This window comes from Antrostomus carolinensis, unplaced genomic scaffold (genome assembly GCF_000700745.2).
Source record: "Antrostomus carolinensis isolate BGI_N321 unplaced genomic scaffold, ASM70074v2 scaffold49848, whole genome shotgun sequence".
Taxonomy (NCBI): Eukaryota; Metazoa; Chordata; class Aves; order Caprimulgiformes; family Caprimulgidae; genus Antrostomus; species Antrostomus carolinensis.
The window spans coordinates 14378-40887 of NW_010331836.1; the positions used below are offsets into that span (position 1 = coordinate 14378).

The 26510-nt window shown below is 41.4% G+C and overlaps 1 protein-coding gene across 1 annotated transcript; it reads right to left on the reverse strand.

Annotated features, from left to right (window-relative positions):
* Nucleotides 1–419: 419 nt before the first annotated feature.
* On the reverse strand, nucleotides 420–25301 carry NSG2 (neuronal vesicle trafficking associated 2). The gene is made up of 4 exons (XM_010173308.2): nucleotides 25215–25301; nucleotides 22249–22368; nucleotides 2458–2568; nucleotides 420–883 (listed from the first exon to the last, which is right to left on the reverse strand). The coding sequence occupies exons 1-4, from the start codon at nucleotides 25299–25301 to the stop codon at nucleotides 692–694; spliced, it is 510 nt and encodes a 169-aa protein (XP_010171610.2). The 3' UTR covers nucleotides 420–691.
* Between the last annotated feature and the right edge of the window lie 1209 nt (nucleotides 25302–26510).

Below are 26510 nucleotides of genomic sequence, written 5' to 3' on the forward strand. Positions count from 1 at the left end.
AGCAACCAGGACTTCAGCCTCAGAGTCCAGCCAAGATCAACAGCACAGTGGTGGCTCACTACAAATGCCTAGATCTTTCTGGAATTACTTGGGCCACAGTGCAGGGGTGTGTGTGTGTTTGCACGTGTGTCTGTTTGAGGAAGGAGGGGATTCTGGTATTTCTCTATCAGCCAATGAACAGTGATGCTGGATTCAATTTGACAGCAAAATATCCCCCCCCCCCTTTGGCAAGCTAAACAACGTCACAATGTCTTTGTAACAGGTTATCTCTGCCCCTTCTCTTGAAAGGATTTCAACTTCACTGCATGTTAAGCTTCTGTCAGAGCTTTCCAGCAATGATAAAACTTTGTGAGATTCTCTTTGCTGCTTTTATCTTCTCTGGCTGTTTACCTAATTTGCTTTTTTTGTTTTTTAATTTCTTTTTCTAACAAATAGTTAAGCAATGATTTAAAAATATTTTTACATTGTAAGGTACAGTCAACATCAAACATGCCTTTGTACAAGAGCTCAACTCAGTTACAAATCAACAAGAACAATGCACGAAAAGAAATATCCATTAAGATTACTCCTGCACTTGGGTTGTATTTATTCCTGTCATGCTGTTAGCACAGCACCCTCAGCTAGAGCAATGCAGTATAGACCTGGTGTTGTCCTCACACCCTCCCACTTTGCCCGTCACCACTTGTTAACTTTAATGACCTTCTGTCTTGGCAGCCTTGGCTTCATGGTTTGCCGATCCTGAAGACAGCCAAGGCGATACGGCCCGGGAGCTGGTCTGCTTGGCCATGCTGTAGTGGCTGATGACAGTGTAGAACCTGCCCCGGGAGTTGGAATCCTGTGCGGAGTAGTACGCGTCCAGCGAGGCCGGGATGCACCGCTTGTGCTGGAACGGGGAGAAAGCAAGAGAGGTAAAAAGTGGTCTCATCAGCCTCAGGTTCTCGCTTTAAAAAATCTCAGGGTTAGCTGTTTGCATGGATGATGTTTGAGTCAGACATGCTGCAGCCGAGAGCGTTGGCTGTGCACCCCGACTGGCTTTCAGCACCATGGGAATGCGCAAAGTTTAGAGTTGGGCAGCAGCCTTCAAAACCTGTTGCTATTGGCAACCGTGATTGCAGGCTGATTTCATCTGTGGATGGGAAATGGGGACAGTAAAATGAAGGTCTGACTGGTTCGGTACATTACTGGCATGCACTGAGACCGCGGGCCCTTGCTGGAGTCCTAGCAGGGATGGCTGAGCAGCTCTTATCACGTGCTGGACGTGAAAGCTCTGTAGAGCAAAGTCCAGAATTAATCCTCAGACAAGTAGAGGACAGGCAGAGGCAGAGTAAGCTGCTTATGTGCTGCTCTGTTACAGTGTGTTATCTCTGACCTGTAGGACAACCACCCCGGCTGGGGATGGTAGGAAGCGCAGCCCAACTGGTCAGCCCTTGTCAGAGCTTCTTGTCTGTGCAGACAGTGCCTGTGCATCTCTGCTGCGCTAGTGCGGACACTTGTGTGCTAAGAACTGCACAGGTAAAACAATTTGCTTTGCAACAGCTGTAAAAGAGCAATCAGATGGTAACAACCGTTGGACTGGTTGGTATTCACCAGAGTCAAAGTAGCACCAAGGACAGAAGGAGCCCCAGGTGCAATTATTAGTAAGTCATGAGATACCTCAACTCCCAGTTCAATGTGACTAGTCGAAATTTGAGAACAAAACCTTTAACCTTTTCAGAAGTTTGGGTTTGGATCCAATTCTGAAATTCATGACTCTGTCCTAACTTTATTTTTATATAACCTAAGGGAATAATTCACAATGATCAATAAACCAACGTGCTTACTCTGTTTTCCAGCTCACAGACTATGCTCAGTGTGGTCAAGCCTCCCGTCAGTTTATGAGTTTATTCACAGTATGGAGTAAGTGAATTATTTTGCAAACAACTTTTTTTTTTTTTTATCTCAACAGACCAGGCAATTAGTTCTCTGTGAATATTCAATATGAAACCACTGAGCAGCACAGTTTTCGCAATTAAGTTACATGGTTTTGTTCTTGATAGAGGCACAAAAGCACCTAAAAATGATCTACATGGACAAATTTGGATTTCTTTAACAAAGGGCACGTGACAGCACTCTGCGAGTTTGCTTTGCATTAAAATGTATGTCAGTAAACCTCAGTTGCTTGAACCTGTGGGAAGCAAACGCAGGATTCCAGCTGCAATAAATCCATTCACAAATATGAGAGATTGTTCCTGAACATCTGTCTGTAGTGCTCACCAAATGCTAATCCCAACAATTACAGTGTAACAGTAGCTGGTGGAGGCAGATGCACGTCCACATTTCCCATAACGCTTTTCCCATTTCAACACATTCTTGCCAAATGTTCTCTTTGGCCTGGTCGAAAAAGCAGACTAGACTGTAACCATGTAGTCAATTAGAGTCTATCATTATCTTAGGCAATTCATCCGTCTGGTTTCTTACCTTATACACAAATCCATCTGGGCAACTGTGGTCGTAAGTAAAGGCTTTGTATACCACAAGAAACACTATGCAGGCAAGGAATGCAAGAGCCAGACTTATGAGAATAGTGACCTACAAAAGAGGGATAATGTTACTCTACATATGTTAAAATGGCATATCAGCAACCTCATAATTAAATGACTTATAGTAACAGCCATCCTAACAGACTGCAGTCTTCACTCCACTGTGCAGTACTTAACTAAGCATGGTAATTGAATGAATTCTAGATCCAATAGCCCTGAATTCTCACATCATTTTCATCCCCTCACAGACCTTCAGGAGTGCACATTTCTGTGTTTAACCCCTTGTACGGATTTTGCTGAGGCATTTGGTGTTCCCGGTGGCTTTGTGTTTCCATGCTCTCAGCTGTTCAACTGCATCATCTGCTGGCCCAGCAGGACCCACCAGTAGCCAGAGTCCATGTTTAGGGTCTAATCCATGCAGATAAACTGCCCTACAGCCGTGGCGAGATCCCGCTGTTCTGATAGCACAGGCAGGTGAGCAGGTAAGAAGAATGAGGCCTTTGTAGTACACATCCTTTTGTGCCTTCTGGGCAATGCGACAAGAATAAGTTGTGCCCGAGTACCTCACAGAAGGGAGGGCAGGAGAAAGGGAATCCTTCTCTGTTAATCAAAGCTGAAAAAAGGAGAATAACCCAACCACCGACAAAGGGCAGCATGTAAATCCTACAGCATGTCCAAGAGTAGATGCCAGTGTTAGAGGTATGAGACACAACACCCCCTTTTGGGTCCAATTATTCCTCTCTTCTCATTCCCAAGAGGATTACTTTGCTGCACCGTTCTGTTTCTCTGCTATAGCTCCCTTCTCTCCAGCCCTTCCAGGTTCCTCTTAAATGATTCATTCAACAGCAAGTTTCCTGGCCCTGTTCAGATGCCTGGACTGAGGCCCTGATCCTTGATTTTAGCTGAGCTGTGTCCTCCCCTAAGGACTGAGCAAGGGTCCCAAATACACTTTTGTTCTTCCCTTCCCGAAAACTTTCTTAGTCCCAGCTGGTAATTCTGCAAATGCAGCATCAATGGCTCTGGACTTCTACTGCCTGAATTACAGCAACCCATTCTGTCGAGACTGCTGTCTCACACTGATCCGGACTGGCATGAAAAAAATATCATAATCCCTGTGGCTCCAGTGTTACCATGCACACTAGAGCTCCTAAACAAATGAACTCACTTACAGAGATGATGGGGGTGGGAACAGCAGTAGGGGAAACATTTAAAGCTGTTGCATGGATGGCAGCATGGGCAGCGAGCAGCAACAGCTCCCCACCTTGCTCTGGCTCGCTGGGACTGAGCACCAGCATCACATATTTTGCAGGATGGTTTCCTGCATGAGGAAGGGGCTGCAATGTTCCTGTGCTCAGTGAGTCTGTGTGAGAGCTCACACTGAGGAAGTTCCCATAGCAAAAGGTTGAGGTCTGGCATGGGTTTACAGGAGGGATAGTGATCAGTGAGGATTTTCCTACCCACAACCTCAATCTATTTGCTTCTGAATCCCATTTTCTCATTGTGGCACCAGAAGCTGAGCCCAGGGCTGCAGATTTTCCCTGGTCACATCAAAAGCCATCCACTGAGAACCTCAATGGTAGGACATGGCAGGGACTGCATGCCTGACCTTGGCTAATGCCCCAACCTTCACACGTGCTACCACCATGCCATGCATGTACTCATTCTCCAAAACATGCCCCCTCCCAATATCAGGGCTGCACCTACCTGTACGAAAGACAATCATTATCATTTGCTGCTCTAGCAAGGAAGAGCCACAAATTTTTCAGCTCCATCTAATCATTCAGGGTTCATCCACCCTTTTGTTATTACAGTTATGTGACAATCCTCTTTATTTTCTTGTATGGGTGTTCAAGGAAACTGAATAGTAGGTACAGGCAGAAGCTGTTCCTTAACTAATGTATAGGAGACTGGTGATGGTAGAAAGTGGGGGAATACAGAGATAGTTCCTCCAATATAGTAGATAGGCTGGTCAGGAACAGCAGCTAATAAAGAGCAAGCTGGCTACATCTCCAAATTCATCAATATAATATTAACATAACTATATTATTATGTAATATTATATCAATAAAGATATACTAATTGGTTCATATTGGTTCACACTGAATTTTGCTCTAAATCTCTCTTTGAGTCATGGTAGCAGTTGCAATTCTGAGAACTGGTACAATATGCAATCCCTGCACAGACTCAAAGGGGCCACTGTAATTGTTTGCAGTGCAGGAAAAGACTTATCACTCTCATTAATCCTGAGGACAGATGCACTCCTGGTGAGATGTGTTCTTCCACTGCACACAGCACATTGGGACTATTACTCAGAGAAGCTAAAGCAGCACTGGTAATGCCACCTGCAATACTGGAAGATCTAGAGCTACGATTTTGGACAAAAAGAAAGAGTGAAAGTAAATCCGCATGTATGGTGTTAAATCTGACCCAACACATCCAGTTCAAAACTCAGGAAAGAGAGAGGTGTGTAGGCTGTATCTAGCAGGATAGATTCATAAGTTCATTGTTAAGTCAGAATATTTTAGAATAAAGTGTAAAAAGGTAAGAGGACTGGGGCTAACAGGCTTTTCCAATGATGAACGGTTCACTGAAGCCCCTATCTGCCTTTTAGAATAACTGCTCATATTAACCTCCTCCTTGGAGCCTAATCTGCTGCAAAATGGGTCAATTAAGCAAAAGGCAGCTGCAAAGGGAGAAGCACTTACTGCTGGATCTCATCAGAGAACATGTGTAAGAGAGTCCTGGTGCGCTAAAAAGGTGGCTGGTAGAAAAGGAGTACAGTTGTATGAACTGCACTAGTCTGACCAAGGAAATATGGGCTCCACCTCTGCTCCATCAAAGCACACTTGCCTGCAAGTTTGAATAGAAAATATTTCTGACCAGCTTTGTGGTAGGCCCATGGGTAGCCCCTTTTCATACTGCTGAAGAAGAAGTCTCAGCAGGATTCAAGGGAGATGGAATTTGACATGATTTCTATCCCCCAAAAAAGTCATATTACACCTGAAAATTTTTTTTTAAAGTCACTTTGCAAAAGTATAGTCAAAAGGAGAGACTTCCTGGATTCAACACTCTACTTTTTCCAAAAGGAGACCTGGGAAAAAAAGACTCCTCTCCAAAAAGACCCACCACAATCCAGCTCTGGCAGGCCAGTGTGGAAGACCATTTCCCTCTGCAGCATACAAGCTCATCAACTCTTTTCCATTTAAAAGGGGAGCATGCTAGGCCTGGTACTTCCTCCAATAACTATTTATGTAGTAATACAAAGATGACAATGACACAAGTTCCCTTTGAGGTTAGTTTGAAGGCACTAAAGCAAGATTAACATCTTGCTCTACCAAAACCAATGCTTAGAGGGGAGCCTGGGCTAGAAATGCAGAAAATATTAAATGCTCAGCTCTCCAGTTTGGTTGCTCTGCCCTAAATACAATGGACAATGAAAAAAGAAATCTTGCTTTGGTTAAGCTGAACAAACTTGTGCTCAGGGCAAAGGAAGAGAGAAAGGGCAATGAAATTGCACCGAACGCCACCTAGGAATGCACAGAGCGTAACTCGATGAGAAAGTACCTCTTGTTCCCGAGAAATTGCTCATCCTATTTTTCTTTAGTAAATACAACATTCATCATCAACAACTGCACAAGCAGGATGCATATACCCTGTGCTATGATTCCTCCTGCCCTAATGTCTACCTGGTTCCTTTCTTCCCCTCTGCATCTTTGTTTCCTCTGTCCCAGAGGGATCCATCAGGGCTGACTGTACCCAGAGAAGATGTTGTGAAAGGGGAATATCTCTAAATGGTGGGATATCTCCCGCACCCAGAATGATTCTGTGTCTGCATTCCCCAGGAGATGCCACCGAAGTAGCTTTGAAGACTTCTCACTCTGAGTCATTTAAAATGGCTGAGTTCTTCCTTTAGCCTTCAGAAAAAGAAAGAACCAAGCTGTCTGGAGCAAGAATGAATGTCTCTTCTTTTGTTAAATCCCATGTACATGCACAGCCTATGGAAATGACCATTATTAATGTGATTTGACTGGTTCCTTTCCTCTTCTCTGCCCACTGAGCCCCTAAAAATAATAAATTCCCCTCTGCTCTGTTGCTCTGCTCCAGCAAAGTGCTGACACCCAATTCATTACCTCCCAGGAGCAGATCCCTCCACTGATCTTCCCCTCCCTCTGGGGTGTAATTGAGACCATTCTCACCTCCCTCCTGCCGTTTCACGCACTTGCAAAATTACAGCGTGACACAATATTACACAAGATGATACACAGCGTAAAATTGCTCTGGGATGAAATGTCACGTAAAATGTTAAAAACCCAAAGGAAAGGGAAGAAAAATCCACTGCCAGATATTTTGCCACGCCAGAGCTAAGATCCACCTCTCTAGCTATGCCGGAGCATACAAAGGCTTCATTAACATTCAAACACCAAAGACTCACAGAGCTGCAATACCTAATAAACCTCCACCTTTTTTTTATGATTAACATGAACCTCGGCAGTCTCTAAGCAATATAAACACTCACAGAGGGGAAATAAAATTTAGTGAGCAGATAAAACCTAGAAGTGCTGCAGGCATGAATCTGCCACGTGTGTCTGCTCGAGTGGTTAAAAGAAGAGGGGGAATTTGCCCACCCCTTCCCCAAAATCTTGTACGGTTCCCAAAGGTTCCCCTAAAGAGGGGAGTGTCTGCTGGAGTGGAGAAGAGAGAACATCGTTACCACACCAAAACCCTCCCTATCTGCCACAAAATATGGCAAGAGGCCCTTAACATCTGAAAGATGATGTCAACCTCCCATCAGCAGCAGTGCACTTGGCTCGGTTCCTTCCCACCTTTCCCATAGATAAAATACATGTTACATTTTCACAACAGCACAGATAAAAAAAGATAGATCCTCATCAAGCAACAGGACATAAGTTGCCACAAGGTTTTTTTTCCAGTGAGATGATATCTAATTGCAATGGTATTCCAGTTAACCTGCCTTTCATGATGTCCGTCGAAGTATCCTTCCTACTCTCTTTGATTTCAACAGCTGCCCATGACTTTTTTTTTCATCAAAAATTCTCTTTTTCCCTCTCTAGCTACAGTGAAAAGCCTTATTTAAAAGCAACCCAGAGAACAATGCCATATCCAAACAGCAGGGCATTCCTTTAATAGCCAAAAAAGGCTATTGAAAAAAATGCAAGGTTTCTACATTTTCATTCCTCATTGTTTTCCTTATTGCAAATATTTTTTGGTTTATGCCTTTAGTTTTCTGAAAGGATGTGCACCTTTCACTCCCTATGGAAGTCAACAAGAGCTGAGAGCTGCTGGTTCCTCCAAAAATCGAGCCTTAGAGGCTTTGACAGCAATACTGATAACCTGCTGAGCTACGGAGCCTGCAGGCAGCTACACACTGGTGCTGGGCTGGTACTGACTGTCCCACAAACCAGTGAGGTATTTCGGTGCCTTAGAGTCCTGGGAAACCTGAACTATCTGGAAATATCTGGGGAAAAAAGGGAAGTGGAGGAAGGTGGAATCTGAATGGCGATTGATGGGAATACCACTGCACAGAGCAGATATTTATAAGGATGGATTTTCAGGCAGTGTAGGTGGGGGAAGGGTCTGTCAGCAGATGGCAGTTCCCTCAAATTTATGCACTGTTTGAACTGAGTTGACAAATATTTTTTTTCCCAGTGGGAACTGGATGCAGACAGCTCTCTATTAGTATTCAGCATCCAACCTGTGCTGGTGAGTTTGGGGCGGGGGGAGGTGTGGTTTTGTTCCCACTTAAGCCACATATTACTTGCATTAGCAGCTGGAGGAACATAACTTATAATCATGGCCCTGCTGTCAGGGCTTGTCATTCCACCTTTACGTTTTGTTCACATGCTCCACTGATGGTGTCACACACTGCAAGAACTCAGAATAAAAATGGTAAAAAAAAAAATGGGTGGGGAGAGAAAAAAACATGGGCATTCAAATACAAGCCACCTCACAGTGAAACACAGAAGACATCCTACAAAACTATGAAGCAACACCTTTTTGAAGAAGTCAAGGTTGTTTTTTTTAGCCTAAACCACAATTAATCTATTAAGTTAATCACAACTAATCTAACAAATTTACTCTGTACAATATGGTTGGCAGAAGGAGCTCAGTAAGATTTGAAAATGATTAGACATTAACATGGAAAGCCTCCACATGGCTTGAAGTAGGGCTTAATAAAACAAAAGGCACAGCCCCTTCTTCCCCCATTGAGTTCTTGCATTTGATGGCAAGAACCAGTCATTCAGATCCAGATCCACAAAGGCAGTCAGGTGTCTAAATCTCCTTTAGTTTCTTACAGGACACTAAAATCAGCAGGCACCTTCTCTAGGCTCAGATGTATTTGGAGGGGTAAGAAATTGTCCATTTGGGGTTTTCATACATTGCTCATACATTTCATACATTTTCATATATCTCCCTCTGGGTCACTACAATGACTTTCAGATAGTCTGATGCAGCACTGCAATCCTTGTGCTCCACTCCTGAAGCTTAATCTCATCACTGCTCATACTCGGGCAGCAGCCTTGTCATCTGCTGTCTAAAATTCATTTGGGAAATCACTGTGCTGCCCTTTCTTTGGGGAGAAAACAGCTGCTTTCAGTCCAGCTTTGGAGAAGCAACAACTGCCTGCTGTTTGTGGACAAGGCACAAGCCCCAGCTGCCCAGGTATTTGAAACCACCCTCCATTTGCCACCTAAGTGGAGCAATTCTCAGGGTGCAATCAGATGATGTGATCTCTATCAGCCTGTCTGAAGAAAACACCACGGAATATCTCTTCCGTGCCTGTGCAACTCTTATGAGAGGCTAGCAAGCAGGGATTTTCATCAGCACTTCTTAGATATCAAGCATGATTTTTTTTCTAAACCTAGCAAATAAATGTTTGGCTCTGGACACCTTTCCCACTGCTCAGAGCACACAACATATATGCTTATATACGCTCAAAACAGGAGTACAGCCAAGAGGATGCCACAGCTAGGAATAGCACTGCTGTCTATAGAAAAACCAGCCAGACAGGCAGCACCCAGAGAAAAGCGTTAATGCTCCCGGAGCACAGAGCTGTGTGTTACTGTGAAGGAGATTAGTTTAATTCCCAGGTAAAGATCATTTACCATGGAAAAATCTCTACAAAATTCTGCACAGGTTTCCGAGTCTTAGCAGCTGTAATGGGAATAAGGGACCTCAGAAGGCTGATGCCTCTGTCCACTCCTGCACTGCAGTCTCATCCTCTTCACATTCAAGTTTGTCAGGAAAGGATGCCACCGCTGGTGCCATGTCTGGTTCTCCAAGACACGTTCAGTGTTGCTGGGTATTGGGAAATTCTGTGACCTTTAATAGGCAACTCAGTTGAAGAAATTTTCTTGTTTTTAATTTTCTCTTTGTAGAAGAAGAAAGACTCTGAATGAGGCAAAATTTCTTATAAACAAAATTGGCAGAAATTCTGTCAAGATTATTTTCACAGAAGGGCATTAGAGCTACACTTCAACAGGCAACAAAGCTCTTTTCATAGTTACACCTGGAAACCTATCAACCCATTGACAACACAGAAAATCTGCATGCAAAAAAAAAAAATCTCAAAATCACCAATCCATTTGCCACAGGGCCAGTCTCAGAGGTCCTGCTGCTCTAGAAAGGTTTCAGCTGTAAGGGCATCTCAGTATATGTTCATAGATTCATGATCTCATTATAAGGAGTTTTGCTTGGCAGTAAAAAATTCAGGAGGTAATTTTTTCCCCTTTATCCTGTAACTTCTTCCAGGTGATAATTAGATGCAAGATTGACAACATTAGGTCTTGACATGAAAGCTACAGGTAAAGTGAAAGACTCAGGAGCATTTCCCAGGTCCTAGATCCAGCTGTCTATCCTGGCAGCCTCCCACTTGTACGCCAATATGAAATCCAAGCGTGAACCACCCCATTATTTGAATCCATGTTGCTAATGCAAGAAATCCCAGGCAAGTAGGCAGGGAGAGAGCCACAGGCTGACAGGTCACTCAGATGGATTCACCAGGGGGATAAGGACTCTGAAATACAACCCAGGAAGAGCTGCTCCACTGTTTAGACTCGGTCAGAGAAATGGTATGGTGCATTGCTCAGCACTCTGTTGTACAGCTTGATCTGCTCTGCAGGCAAAAATGATCAGGCAGCACTTCTTCAAAAATGGCATTTCACTTCTGATTTTTAACAATCTTTTGTAATAAGTTGCTGATTTTGCTGATTTTATGGCAAAAGCTTAGCCTCTGAAATTTTGAAAGGCTAACTGAAAAAAAGTGACACAATTGGGTCTTCATATTTGCTTAGTACTGTTCACGAAGACATAGAATTTGTCCTTCATTATTACAGAATAGCTTTATTCCAGATGGTTTCCAGATTCTTAAGTAGCATCTCTTAGGAGATGCTTTGTAAGAGGGAAATGACCTTAGTTATGTACCCAAATCTTCAGAGCTTTGGGAAAATACTCCTTAGTGATGCATGACTTCTTACAGGAAGCTTAAGGGGTTTGGGTTTTGGGGTTTTTTTTTGTCCTCTGTCTTAGAATTCATAACCATAACGTAAAACAATTTGGCCCCAGTTCTCGTAAGAACACTGAACACCATCTCTAAGGATGGTACAATCTTGGGGTTCAAAAACATCTCACATCTGCTCCACTGTTTCATGGGTTCCTTTCAGCCCACACAATCAAAGTCCAGAAGTCTCACAGAGTAGAGCAAAGAGAGTCATATCTCCAGATACCCTAAAGTCTCAAAGGCATCCACTTGAAACAGCCCTAACTGTCTCTGAGCCAGTCTGCTATCCAAGCCATATCCCCGTCGGCTCTACACATCTCTGCATACCCCATCCCAACATGACTACATCTGTGAACCCTTCCAGGTTTGCAAAACTTAAAAAGAAATGTCTGTCCTCCGAGATGACCACATACCCACCAGCAATTCCTCCACTCTGCGCCTTGTAATACTGTGCGTGTAGCACGAGCGTGGAACAAGAACACCATGTTTCTAAGCAATTTGTCAAATAATTAAATTATGCACACAATAACTAGCTGGCTCAATTACATTAGCCAGTCTCCATCATGTAATATAATTTCTAGTGGCTGTTTAGGCACTAATAGCCTCAGATCTTTTTAACTGAGTCTGGTGCCAGCTGCGGTCTGCATGACGTCTTTCGGTGCCAAGTCAAACCCCTTGAATGGAAAATTCGTGGCTCAGTTTCCAAGCCCCTGTTCCTTATGGAAGTTCTAAAATGCCATTTTCAATAAGGATGCTTCCACCATTGAGCATTAGTGAATTTCCACTTAGGTAAATAAAAAGCTCTGTTTGATTTGCTTTTTCTTTTCTGCCATTTAAAGCCATTAAAAAAAAAAAAAATCCTTCATCAGAATAAGCCAGTATATTGAGATGCTATAATATTGTTTCTAGGAACACCAAATAAATACATGGCCTTTTTGGCAAACCATACAGGTATTTAAAGATCTTTTTCCTCTCCTCTTACAAGAATATGTTCTTCATTTTTCAACTGTCATAAGCCTTCCCTCATTATTTCTGATACTCTGTTACCTTCAAAAGAAAAGAAGCCAAACCCCAAAATTAAACAAGTAGGGTGACTCAGGAACACTGCTTATAAAGGCGCTTTTCTTCCCAAATCCATGGTCCTACTAACACCTGACATACCATTTCATGAGCTGAGCCATGCTGGAAGAATCTTCCTTCCAGATCACTGATTTGAGATGGTTTTTCAATTTGTGGGATTGCAGTAGACTGATACATCTCCACAGCCAGCCCTTCATCAGTGACACACTGCAATTTCCCATTGCATTGTGCAAAGCCTTGGGCTGTGACATTTCCTCTGGTCACTTCACGTGGGACATGACAATGGATGCCTCAGCTCATTAAGGGCCCTTCTTAAATGCATTAACAGGAACACAAGATAAATCAAGTCATTCATAAAATATCTCCTTGCCTACCCTTCGTCTGCCAACATTCAACCTCTGAAGAGTCTCATACATGCAAAATCATCCCCACTCCCCGCTTCCCTCACATTGGATTTGGTGCAGGGAAAGCATTAGGAGCCCTGAGTAAGAACAGGTCCAGGATTAGCACATGGCAACAGACCTGGGAAATGCAGGTTTTGTTCCTTGCTCTGCTGCTGCCTTTCTTTGACACCTGACCCACTCAGGTCCAGCTCCACAGCTTGCTCCCCACTGGTGCTCACAGACACTCCAGCAAGATCTACCCAAAGCTATAAGCATCTAGGTTTCCAAAAGCTTGGCTTTCTCTGGGCCTGTGTCTGCAAAACCACCCAAGCACCCACCCCATCCCACAGCCGAGGATCAGGCTGGTTCTAAGGAAAAACTGAGGTCTTTTTGCTTCATGAAATGATCTTCTTTCACAGGCAGGGTAATTTTTGAAGCAAATCTTTCAGACTTGAGTATCGACGTATTGGGTTAAGGTACCAAATGGTATTCCTCCAGGCATGTTTTCCTGTGTACTTGCCTCAAATCACTTTCTTATGTTTTGATTTTACACACGACACTACCATTTTCCTCACCAGCCATCACAACAGAAGACTGGATTTAAAATTGCCCAGAACAATTTGAGCTCTTTATATGCCAGAGCACAAGATAACTTTCTCTTAACACTCCCCAGTCCCATGCACCTCTTAGATAAAATGAAATCAAAGGTCAAGCTTGCACATAGTAAAACATCTTTGCTCAGTGCATCATTGTGGTTAAAAAAAACCCCAAAAAACAAAACAATTGGAAGTTTGTTCCTTGAAGAAGGTCAACATACTCACATACATTCTAGCATCTATGTCTACCATCATGAGTCACGAAATAAAGCTAATAATATAGCAGCATTCATGGTTCAGTACACCCGTTTATCTTAAAAATCTTATTATGTGGGTGCTTCATACAAGGACAAAGTGAGGACCTGACAAGCAAAGCGTCCCTTGGGTAACTTACAAATTAAAAGCCTTTCCATTTTAAATTAGAAATGTGAAGCTTTATTGCTGCAAACGACTTACAAAAGCAATTCTTTCAAAAACAAACAACAAAAATGAATAATCTAGCTGATTATGATGTGTTCGGAGGCATGAGGCCAGTTCCATTAGCTGTGGATCTGGCCCAAAAGGCTTAATACATCTGCAAGTACTAACAAGAGGGAGCTCAGGTCTGTTTAACATTCAATCAGCAGCCTGTGCTGCTTTATAAATAAAGAGAATGAAACATTATTTGGATGTATGAGTGAAGCATTTCACTTCCTTTTTTTTCTTTTTTTTCTTTTTTTTTTCTTTTTTTTGGGTAGCATTCTGTGGTTTGGCTACAAGATTCAAAATGCACTTCATGACAGTAAACAGTAAACTTTGCCTTGGCTTCAGTCTGCTGAAAACTCTTTCCTCCTCCATCCCATTCAGTCCCTCTTGCTACATTAGCCAAAGTAGCACTAAACATATTTCATTCCACCTCAAATGCTGACAAGAAAATTACCTAACAAACAGGGTTTACTGTGGAGAGGCAGAGGTACCAGAACAAAACATGGGCATTGTGTTGTTGACAAAGATGGGGTGTAAAAAATCATTCAGACTAAATGGAAACTGCAATTACATCTTGTAATTAGCAGAATGGGTATCTCCATGCAGTCGCTTATGAAAATCTATTTCAAGCTTTTTGTTCCAAAGCAAAGGGTCGGCTGAGGTTTCAGCTCTGTAATTCCTTTCTTCCTCCAATATATCATGGTTCGGAGAATTTAGATTCAGCAAGTCTACCCCACAAACCCTTAGTCATGTGAATATTGTCTGTGACTTCCATTTTTACACATTTTCTGCATACCAATTAACTCTCTTCTTCTCTCCAAAAATTAATTAAAGGAAAAAAATAACCCTGAACAAATCTCTTCAGCTGATTATTCTGTCAGTGCTTGCAGATGGCAATAATAAAATATATTTGAGGTGGTTTTTCTGATTTTACAAAAGAGTATGTGTGTGTGTTTCTGTAAAAAAGAATATAAAACAAGAATACATTTTAAGAAATGATCCATTTCATATAAAAGCCATAGTTTTGGTTTTTTTCTTTGCTTTGCTAAATGGTCCCTAAGCCAATCTTATAAAGCATTCTAGTTAAATCAAAATATATTTTTCTTGTGTGTGTTTTAGACATGGAAACTCTTCCTGGTTTTACCTTCTTGGGACCTAATCTGTACCAGAAAGCCAGGTATTAGCTGTGAACTCTTATAAAAAACGCAGACTTTTACCCAGACAGGGAAATGGAAAGCTTGCAGGGGTTTGGGATGGTTTTTTTGTTTGTTTGGTTTTTTTGTTTGTTTGTTTGTTTTGTTCTGATCACACCTAGTACAAAAGGTAGAAATATCTGTTTTCTGGCAGCTGAGCCACAAATTCACATTTGGTTCATCCTCACAGCTCCAAATTGTCACTGATGATCACAAATGGCTCCATCAATCTACCTCCAGGCAAGCTGTAAGACCAACTAGGACAGATATGACCTATCCTCTTTTCTTCCCATTACAGACAGAGGAGGAGAAGAATGATTCTGAGCTCAGGCAGAAAGATGATGAGCAACATTTCTCACTTCCTTTCATACACGCAAGTGAGAGTCTGAATCCACGCAGGTGCTAGTTTGCATCAGATGAAAGTAGATGCAAGGCCAGGCAGGGCTGGGCAGTGGATTTTTTGAGAAAGGAGAAACTGTGACCCTCTGCATTGCAGTGGAACATATTCAGCCTCCAAAGACAAGGCAAAGCTTGGGCTCCAGAGACAAGTCACTCCATCACTGTCTGGAGAAGACTTAAGTGAGGTGAGAGCTGGCTGACACCCCTGCAAGAAGAACATGCCTGCTGCATCTGGGCTCACTAGGAAAGAGATTGCCTGGTGATAGTTGAGAACTCCCAAAGAGATTGAATAAGCCTCCAAATCAGTCCCTGGAGACTAAAATCAACCCCTCTGTACTGACACCTCTCCGAGTCCCTCTTTGCAGGCAAGATCCAACAGGAAACCACTACACTATCCCCGATGCTGGAGCCAGTACAAGATGCCTGAATGCTATTGCCACTGCTCCCCTGTGCCTGACACCTTTCTGATTTTCCTCTGCTTTGCTCCTTGTCCTCCTAGATCACACAGCCCATCTGAATGCTGTGCAGCCTGGAAACAACATCTCAGCCACTTTAGCAATTATCACCAAAGTGAGAAAAATGTCTGTGTATTAGAGCATGCTCCCTCCCTCGAGCAGCACTCACATTAGTCAGTGTAATGGGATCTTTCAGCAGCCACTCTGCATCTTCCAGATAACTGATGTGATGTGGCAGTCACCATGGTAACATTGTTATTGTTAGTATTAAAAAGCAGTACGGAAAATTGTCCTCCTCACACTCAGAGGAGTCCTTTATCTATGAGTTACTCCTGCCTTGTAGTAATTTAACAATTAACAGAATCTTTACATTTATTTAGCTATAGAACAGGTACAATGAAATGCCCCGGGCCATTTTTCTGCGATATATTCCTTTGCAGGTTAGAAGAACTATCAGCATAAGGCAATAGCCTACAGGTGAAAGCAGAACATCCTATGAAGAAGTTTGCAGGAACCATGGCTTGGAAGGGGAGTTTGAGAAGGGGTGGAGTTAGGAGCAGAAAGAGAAGAATGCCACATTTGGGGCTGGGTTTGTACACAGCAGAGCAAGGTAGAGTTGCCACCCACATAGCTGCAACAGCTCCACACCTTCCTCCACAAGCCTCCAAGCCCAGGACTTTCCTTCCATCTGAATTGCAATGCTGATCACATGTGGATCCTTCCACTACAAGACCTAGTTGAATATCTGGGGATTTGATGGGTCAGATTTTAGCAGTGCAAGCAGGGGAAGCATCCTCCATTTCAGCAAAGCTGTTACCAGCAGGAAATCAAGCCCTGGCCCTCACCCAGAAAAATCTTTCTTAATTAGGAGCCAAGAATTTCAGATACTGGCTTGTTTTTGATAACAGACAATTACTGCATCAATGTCTGTTTTGTAGGGTGTGGTTGGAGACAAACTGATTTTGTTCTTTCACATTAGGTCAGAGGAAAATAATTGTTTCAGTATGAGCATTTCTATAACAGAAACATTTGAATGGGTTCCACTATATTTTAAGAACCTGATGAAAAGTGTAATGAGTAATTACATCAACTGGTTACTGGATCTGCATGTATCAGAGCAGTTTCAGGGTGGAGGGAGGAGAGGGTTGATCTAATGATAAGAAATATATTGTCATTGCGTACTCAACAGGAATGGATTACACAGCCAGCGACTCTGAAAATGGATCTTGCCAACTTGTAGCAAAAAGAGTGAAGTTCCCAGTCGTCTTCAGTGAAGTAATGATGAATACTTGCAGATTATTTCTCCAGGTAGATAAATTGCTCATAAGAAAACATGTTAAATATCTCAATTTCTCCCCCGTACACCCACTCCCAACTTGTTCTGTTACAGACAAGTACATAGTTTAATTATACCAACTCTGAAAGACCATAACTTCAACTTTCTTAAGAAAATTATCCATGAAAAGGAAAGAACTGTGGAAGTCTTGATAAGTCAGGTAACTATGATACGTAACTATCACCCACCTAATAGTCATTAAATCAATGTCTCCCTTAAAAGGCAGTAAGTAATAGCTCTATGGCATTTAGTGATAACAGAGGTCAAACTGGTTGCATGTGAACTTACTTGTGTAATAGTGACCAATTTGCACAAAACCAGTAACCAACAGGCAGTTAGTTACATGTGTCAACCTGATGCTCCATGTTGTAAGCCTATGCTGAAAGACCACTTCAGTACCTTTTCTGGTGCTACTTGGAGATAGAAAAATCTAAGCAAACTCAGGGCTAGACAGGTCTACCTACCCTCTGTGGGTCTGACTGGATCAAACACAAAATCCGTCAGCAACTATTCTCCAGCTTGTTTCTTCTCAACCAGGGTGCTGATGTCTTGAACACAAGCTTCAGCAAAGTGATCGTCAAGAAAGTGGGTAGAAACCCACTCTTCACCTTTTAAATACTTATGGCTGATTTCTGTGTTATCTCAACTGGTTGGAAGACAAAAGGAGTCATTGGAAACCCTGTCCTCCAGAAGTAACAAGACTTTTCATTCAGTGGATAATCTGCTTGAAAAGCAAAAGAGTATTTGATCTCATTTCAGCATTGATAGAAATAAATAAGGGCAGAAACTCACAGGAATGAGGATACTTGCATATGAGAGATTGTTCTTAAAAGCTGTAACATAGGATATCACTGGCAAAAAGAAGCAGTAAGTCCTACCTCAAATGCAAAGGGTTAGATCTGTTGTCCCACAAAGGAAGATGATAGAGTCATCACATTTACAGACCTTTTCTAGCACACCTCAGTGTCATCACTGGATGGCAAAGCACAGTAACATGCACTACCTTCAAACCATGCAAAATGGGAGGCAAACACCAGACACTACTCCTCTCCAGAATGAGAAACCTTGGTATATATTGTTACTGCAAAGTAAGATCTTTGCAGTTCAGAAACTTCCACTCCAAAGGCATAAACAGTTTGGAGGAGGCAAGGACTATAAATCACTGCCAGTCAGCTTAGAAAAAATGTTGTCATTGCTGCTCTGTAAAGGAGTAAAACTATAAAATAAATTTCTTTTATGTATGGATGGCTTAACCATAATGCTCTTTTAACATCACTTTCTTGTAACCCATCTACACATAACTATTTAAACATTTGTTATAAAGTATGTATGGGGTGACTCATCCAGCTGAAGAATAAGCCTAATTGGTCAAACTTCCAGGACACTGTGTGCTGAGCTACAGAGAATCATAATTTCATCTATTAGGAGATGTGACAAGTTGCAGAAGCTATCTAAAATTCCTGGAAGAGGTAGTGTGAAATAAGAACTGTTGCCTAGGGACAGTCTCTTCTTTACAACAATTAAAGAGCTCAAATCTGTTCTATTCTGGATGGATGAAAAATATGCATGCATAAACTTAGATTCTGGCTTTGGCCTGCTCAGGCGAGAAAGTTGTCTAATAATTCATTAGCCTCTTCAATAAAAGATACCTAAAAGGCAGAATAAAGGGCATCTGTGGATTTGATTGCCGTGTTCATACGGTCCCAAAATTTCCCCCAGAGATCCTGCTCTTCTGTATAATGCAGCTACATGACTCAGGGAAAAACAAAACAAAACAAAAAAACCCAAGAACTTGGGAAGAGTTTCCTTCTTTACTGAGAACATTCCAATACCAAGTGACCAGAAGCAGAGAGGAAAGAAAAGCACTTCATTGATTGAAACAGGAAGGTTAAAAGCCCCTCCTGAGAGGTTATTAGTGGGTGGAGAGCACAGTCGTAAACATGAAGCCCAGCTGCATTTTTCCAAACACATTCATTAATGATATTCACTTTGCCATATTTCTGTTTGAACTGAGGATAATTCTATCCTTTGGGTGAAAAATAAAATACAAGGCATCTCACTTCATATTCTCCAGGATGCCAAAGTAGCTCAATAGCAGGTAAGAGATGACCTCTTTGCTATTTCTGTGCACCCTCTTATTGTCCTGCCTTTTTCCCCAGCTTACAGGTACCACATGCTGAGATGTATTGCTCCTCATATACAGATTAGTAGAGCTATAGTAGCAAAATGACTCCCTATGAAAACCCTTGAATGCAGGCATTGCTGTGGACTCACACTAGTTGTACAGAGGGTGGAAAAGCGTGCATTTGCCATACGTGCTACTGGATACAGATCTCATATTTGGAGTGCACTAATCCAATGGGCCATCTACATTTGAATGGGCTTTTGGTCTTTCCCTCCATCATTTCTCTTGCAGAAATCCATGGGATGATTTACTTGCTTTCGCTGGTGTGTAGCTACCACCAGTCTGGCTCAGGTATAGATGAATAATTTTAATCAGTGTGTTAGTAAGAAGGTGTGGATGATATTTGCAATGCACCACATACTGGAAGGATATACAAAACAATCAGCCAGCAAAAGCAAATATGATGATCTCATTTACATTATCTTTTTTTAAGCTTTTAAAAGTGTAGCCAAACTGAGATAATAAAAGTTAAGTATTTACTATGATTTCCTCTTACCAAAAACAAATGTAAAATGATTTCATCAGTACCAGATAATAGGCCTGCTTATAACCAGAGGGCACTATTTTTAATAACTTCACTAAAAATGTGCACTGGTATAAAAATGTGGTATGAAAAAAAAAAAGTACAAAAGGTAATGAAATATCGCCTATTATCTCAGCTCATTTTTGTCAGGAAATAATACTACAAACTTAATACGATACATGGAAGCCTTATGAACAGCAGGCAGGGAGAGGCTTATAGTCTTATCCAGCATTAGACGAGAGGCTGAGTGATTAATAAGTTGACATTGAAGAGCAGAGAATGGAAATCATATGGACTTTAGGGAAAGGAAATAGCTTAAAAATGAAACTGTCATGTTGCCAGGCTGCACAGAGAGAAGTACAGCTCCCACAGCCATTCCCACCACACAGCAAAAGGGAAAGCAGCCGAAACCTCTGCCAGTGCTGAGCACTCTGCTGAAGTACCTGCTGCTGTGCAGTCTTCCTGCAACAGGAAAACTGCACTGAAAATAAGAAGGGGAGAGGAAAAAGTACATTGAAAGGAAAGGTTTAAATGCAACAGCAAGTTGGGGGTTTGAAGAAAAATAAGATACCCAATAGAAGGAATAGATGAAATTAGATTTATCCATAGCAGTAGATGACCTATCTATATAACTTATGGGCCTCCAGCATGCCCCATGCGTAAGGATGAGATATTTTTTATTGCTTTTTTAAATAACAAGGCCAGATCTTTTGATGGGATTAAAACTTGGTCTTACACTGACCTTAACATTGTTCAGAGCTGCAGGATTAAGTTTTAAATACCCAATGAAGCACTATTAGTTACAATATCAACACTAATGCCACTTACTGCAGGTCACAAGTCAACATATCACTTCCAGAAGACTCTACATTTACTGTTTTTTCTCAGGCACGTTGTGTCTGGTTCTGATTTGTATGTTGTTCACACTGGAAAATGTCTGCTGTGGTTTCCAAGACTGGATTTATGGCTAATTCACTGTCTACTTCACCAGTGGTACCAACTATTGGTGGTAACTATTGGTGGTCACTATTGGTGGTAAATAGGTACTACACACGCAATAAGATCAGTGAAAAATTTAGTCAAAATCAACAGCATGTAAGCCCCTAGTAAGTAATTTAAATCACAACATGTGATGTCCACTGGAAAAAAACCAAGAAGCTATAAATGTTTATTCATAGGTCTCTTAAGAATAAATTATAGCTTTAAATATACTGGATGAAAGCACCAGAATTGTCCTTGTGAAATATGTTGCTGAATTTCTGGAAAAAAAACAGAAACAGGGGCATTCTGTAGTGCTTCAGAAGAGAGTAGCAAAATATTTCTCCTTTCAATAAAATCAACAAGACTTAACTTGAAGTTTTTCAAGGATGAATGGCAACAATTTTTTCTGCATCACATACCAAATTTAAAAGTGGTAGTTTTCTTCTAAATTACTAGAAAATAATTATAATAAACTTTTTCATTTCTTGCAAAACTAAGAACAACTGGGCCAAATGGAAGACTATTCAGTTCCTTGAGTCAATTCCTGTTAATTGTCAAGGATGATACCTTTTCACAAAAATTTATAAACCCAATCCTAGCTTTTCAAAGAGCAGGACTATATCTAGGTACTGCTTACTCTTCATGTTTTCTACTTAAACCATTTATACTTCCTCTGATTCAGAAATGTGAAATCAGATCTCACATTTTTATCACTCACATGCTCTGTGGTTTAGGAAAAGCACCATATCTTCACAGTGAAACGGGAGAAAATGCTAGCAGCTACACGCTTGGACTCTAATTTTAGGAGGAACTGAGCCATTCTAATATGCTGCAGTCAACAGGAACTGAGGGCACTCAATAATTCATGAGTTTCTTTCCATGTTTGAGTAGAGCCTGTTGAAAATTTCTAAAGGAAACATTTTTCACTAGGAAATTACAATTCCTGTGAACCAAAATGGCTTACAGGACAGGATATGCTTGGATACTTGTCTAATATATCTTCTTTTATCCAGTTTGAAATGCCTTTTAATGTATAATAATATAATCATATAATAATAAAATATTTTAAATATTAAAAGGGTTGCTTGACTACAAGACAAAAGAATTTTTAAAAAATGAAACAACCAATATTCACTGTGATTTGTTTTTTCTTTTTAAACACAAATGTTTGAGAAGATTCAAAGACATTGAAATGAATTTCCAGCTTGCACTGGAAAACATTTTCATAACTTTTCCTGGGAAATGAAAAATATTTCTTACTTTAGATGTAGTTATGAAGGTATTTTCACGCCTGTCCAGAAAAAAAATTAAAAGTTTTATTTTTTAAACACAAATGTTTGAGAAGATTCAAAGACATTGAAATGAATTTCCAGCTTGCACTGGAAAACATTTTCATAACTTTTCCTGGGAAATGAAAAATATTTCTTACTTTAGATGTAGTTATAGCCTGTCCAGAAAAAAAATTAAAAGTTTTATAGTCATGCAGATAAACCTCCCCTTGACCCTAGTGATGAGTGGAGTGTTAAATTTGTTATGTCTTTACTGTCACTTTGATTCAGTTATTTTAAAATGAATGGCATTTGCATCAGGAGGCAGCAGAATAACGGTTTCTTACCTTTAGTCTTTCTGTTACACCATCAGTGAAACTGACTGTGAATTCAGCAATTTTGGGCACTCTGAGTTTTCCTTTGTTCTTCTGGTCAGGCTGATATTCTGTTCGTGTTTTCACAATTACCTGGAAAATATCAACACTTTTAAGATATCTGCACACAGCATAGATTTTTTGGTTGTTGTTATCTAAACTCATCTACATAAACCATCCCCTGGACCTACAGAAGTATCTCAGAACCATAAATTATACACTCATCATACACTGAGGAACTAAGACAGACAGATAAATAGCCAGGCAGATAAACAGACCTAGGACAGTGAGCTTATCACATTGAGTCTTAAAAAAGCTGACAGCAAAATGTTTAACATCCACTTTTATTTAGGACTAGGCATATATTTTTTTATAGTATTTAGCAGGCAGAACATGCAGAATAACAGCCCATCTTAAAGCCCCATCTTAACAAATTCCACTGAAGTCAATTTACAGTTAGGCCATTTGTTGTGTCACTTATTCAGGCTCTAGATTATCAATATTAATCTCATACTATCACCTTGGGTTTTCCCCAGAAGATCTCAGTGCCATTTGCTGACTAATCCAGGTCCTACTAATCTTATAAAAATGTGGTGTCTTACGCCAATGGAGAAGCTGTAAGTGGCTTTTAAAAGGGTATGGTCAAATTACCAAAACTGCATTGTCAATCCACATTGTAAACCAGAATGACTTTAAATATTTGGGGTAAAATCCACCCACTGCAAACACAGAAGACCTAATGCCAACTGCTCCCAGAGGGGATAAGCATTGGGGCTGTACTCTGAAACTAACAGCCCTTCAGAGGAGTGAGCTTATCCATCCCATTGTACACGAGAGTCCTAAAAGATCCACCATCCATGAGCCTATGCAGCTACATAGAGGTGTGAGAACATGCCAGCATAGGCACACCATCTTAATCTATCTGGGAAATGCAAGAGGAGACAAAATGGCCCTGTCTTCAGCACTGGCCAAGAGCTGGAGCTCATCCCTAGAGAAGGATGCTGTGGTTGTCAGCACACACTACCACTGTCCTTCTGCACAGGATTATCAACCCAGGGACGTGGTCCACAAAGCATACCATGGTTTGGTGTGATTTGCAAGGTTTGGATAGGTTAAACACAAAAGGATAGAATGAACATTGATGCTTTCAGTCCCAGGGCCAACAACAACCCAGAGCTTTTTGGTCTCCCACTCTGAAGTGCAGGACTATGCAGCCGTCAACCTTGCCAAGGTGAAAATTAAATACTCCAGGAGTGGTGACTGGTTCATATGAGAGTGACTAGAGTGATCCTAAAGCTCTTTGTTAGAAACAAGAAGTCTTGAAGGATTGAAAAAGATTAAGTGATGCACAAGGTTGAGTTACCAGCTAATGAAGAACTTATTTCCAAATTAAGATAGCAAAGTCTGGTTTGGACCAGAGAAAACCCCAGGTAATTAATCCTCCTGCACTTAATGCCATTTGAAAATCAGAAGGAGAGAAAATCAGTGTGGAGTCATAAGCCAATTTTCTGGATTCAAATGCAAATCATTAAAGACTGATGAATATTTACATCCTTCAGCAAATCCCTCTCAATAACATTTATTACAGTAGCATTTGCAACATTAAAACTTGGGAAGAAGAGGGGACAAAAAGCCACCCAAATACATTTACACTAGCATTTTGGAACTCTGGATTTCTGATCAAACAACATAGATGATGCGCTATGACACATGGGGCCAACCTTGATTCAGTGGGTTTGTAATGAATCCTAACCCTACTCTGAACCTACTATTGAACACAACCCCACTGTGCTCTCAAATGCAGCCCAGCCCGCTGTGGACCAAATAAAGCAAAGCTCCCGCTCCATCAGGACAAACTGGCCCAGCTTAGCTCTGGGTTACAAACAAGCAACAACCTCATTTTCTCACTCAAAAGGAAGCAAGTACACTCAGGACTCCATGCAGCTGGCCCTTAGCTTTCCAGTCTCCTTGCTGGCCTTTTGTAAAGCCAGTACAGTAAATTACAGAGTGACAGCCATCAACACCTGCCAAACAGTGTTCAGAAATTGCACTCATTCTCTTTTCAATCCTACCAGTCACAATATCCAATTTTCCAAAAGTCATGCTTCCTGCTTGATGTAAATCTTAGTTGCAGAGAAAATCTTTAAATGTACATGAGGGCTTTTCCACAAATTCTAAAGTTAGGTCTTAATGAAGGACCATAAAGCCTGAATATAATAATAATAATAAAAAAGCCTTACTTATTTCTATTTATAATTTAATTTTCTTCCATTCTTTGTCATTAACACCAGTTTTCTTATGGGTATTTTTTGCCTGTTGTTACATTCAACCAGTATCTCTAAGCAGGAAAGTTTGAATTATGCTGTCTACAAGGATCAAGCATGAGACTGAAAGTAAACCCACACAGCCCTTCACAAGGCATCAGATTCAAGTCCAGTAGCAATGTCTATCACGTCTGTGAATAAATAAGCTCAGTCCCCAGCCAGATCAGAAGCTACTTGAAACTCAATTTGCTGACTGTGCCAGCAGTGAAATGTGTGCGTGCGCAGAGCCATAGTCATCCTGCTGGTCAGTGTTTTGCAGAGAAATCTGCAGAGGTATCAAAAAGCTTTAGTAGAGGAGGCAAGAAGTACCTTTGCTAAATGCCTTTTGGCATTGCAAAAGCTAAATATCTGCTCTCCAGAAGTATCTTTGTCAGACACCTGGTGGAATTACTCAGCAGAAAAAAGACAGGGCAGTCAGTAAGGTCTCTTCTTTAAAATGACAAAGGACAAACAGAAAACTGAACACTTGTAGTGTGGGAGCAGCATTCAATATTGTGGCAGTAAGGATAAAAATGCAATTTTGCTGAGGGCACAGGGTGTGCATTTAGAAGAAAAGAGCGACCTCTTGTCCAGTTGCCTACAGTCTAAATAAATAAGCCTCAGCATGGATCCCACTTTTGTCGCAACGTTCACCCCATCTCCATCCAACAAGCTGCCATCAGGAGGCCCTAACAAAGGCTTCTGGAAATTGAATTGTGTCATCGCACTCCTTCAGCCTCCTGCACCAGTGAGACCACCCCAGCCAGGGCTAACTTAGCAGTATCCAGAGGCAGAAGTGAACACTGTTGGATGGCAATACATGGATACACACACACAACCCACATACAGAGCTTCTAGCAGAGCATTTGCTGCACTGACAACCTCCCATGCATGTGTCAGTGGAGGGTGTCTCTGAAATAAGTCTAAATGATAGCCAGTCAAAACCCAAAAGAACTTTTGTAAAGCACCAAGTATTAATCTAAGTGCAAATTTAGAAAAGGAATAATTAATCTCATTTTTAAAAAAATCTATATTTTTAGCATTATTGTTTTTTGCTATTTTGGTTGGTTGTTCTTTTCATTTTCCACTTTTCTGATTTGGTTTGGGTGGGAAAGAAGATTTGCCTTCCCCTATTCCCTGCCATCACTCCTTTTTCACCTTTTCTTTCCATTTTGTCACTGACAAAAAATTCCTGGCACTAAAGTCTTCCAGAAATTCTAACCAAATTGCTGCTGGATGTACAGTAATAAAAACCCCACTGACTCCACAGCCATTGCAATGATCAGCATTCATTTATCACCGGCTGCCCCAGAGCAGTTCCATCAGAGCCCAGGATCCCACTGTTTCAATGCAAACAAGGTACATTCATCTCACACCAGGACAGGTTTCCTGGGAGAGCTATTGGCGTTTATTACAAATCACAGCAAACAGAACGATCCCCATTCCCTCCTCTTGTCTGTTTTGCAGCTTTGCTGACTTCAGTAGAGTTATTCTTGATTGAAACTAGTGGAAGGGAGTATAAAATTGGTGTCCTGCGTAGGTTGCAATTCAAAGCAAACTGCAGTGAAAGAAACGCCCAGCTCCTCATTCCACTCTCTGCAAGGCTGTTACAGTGCAAACGAACTGCTGTAAGGAGGTAACTTCCAGAGCTGGCAGCACTGCTTGGCTGTGCTCTGGCCTCATGAGTACAGACAATAAATGCAAACAATCGAACCAGTGCTTAAATGGACAAGCAGACTCTTGAATACTCCCCAAAAAGGCAATTAGCCCATCCTCTGCACTTGCCTCCTCAAGCTCTCACCTCCTCCTGCATGCTCCCTAAGGCTTCTCTTAACTCATACTCTTCATGGTGAGAAGAGTCTGGCTGTTTTAGGTTAGCCTCCCTAACCATGAGCTTACTGGGGCAGAGAATTATTATTATTATTATTATTA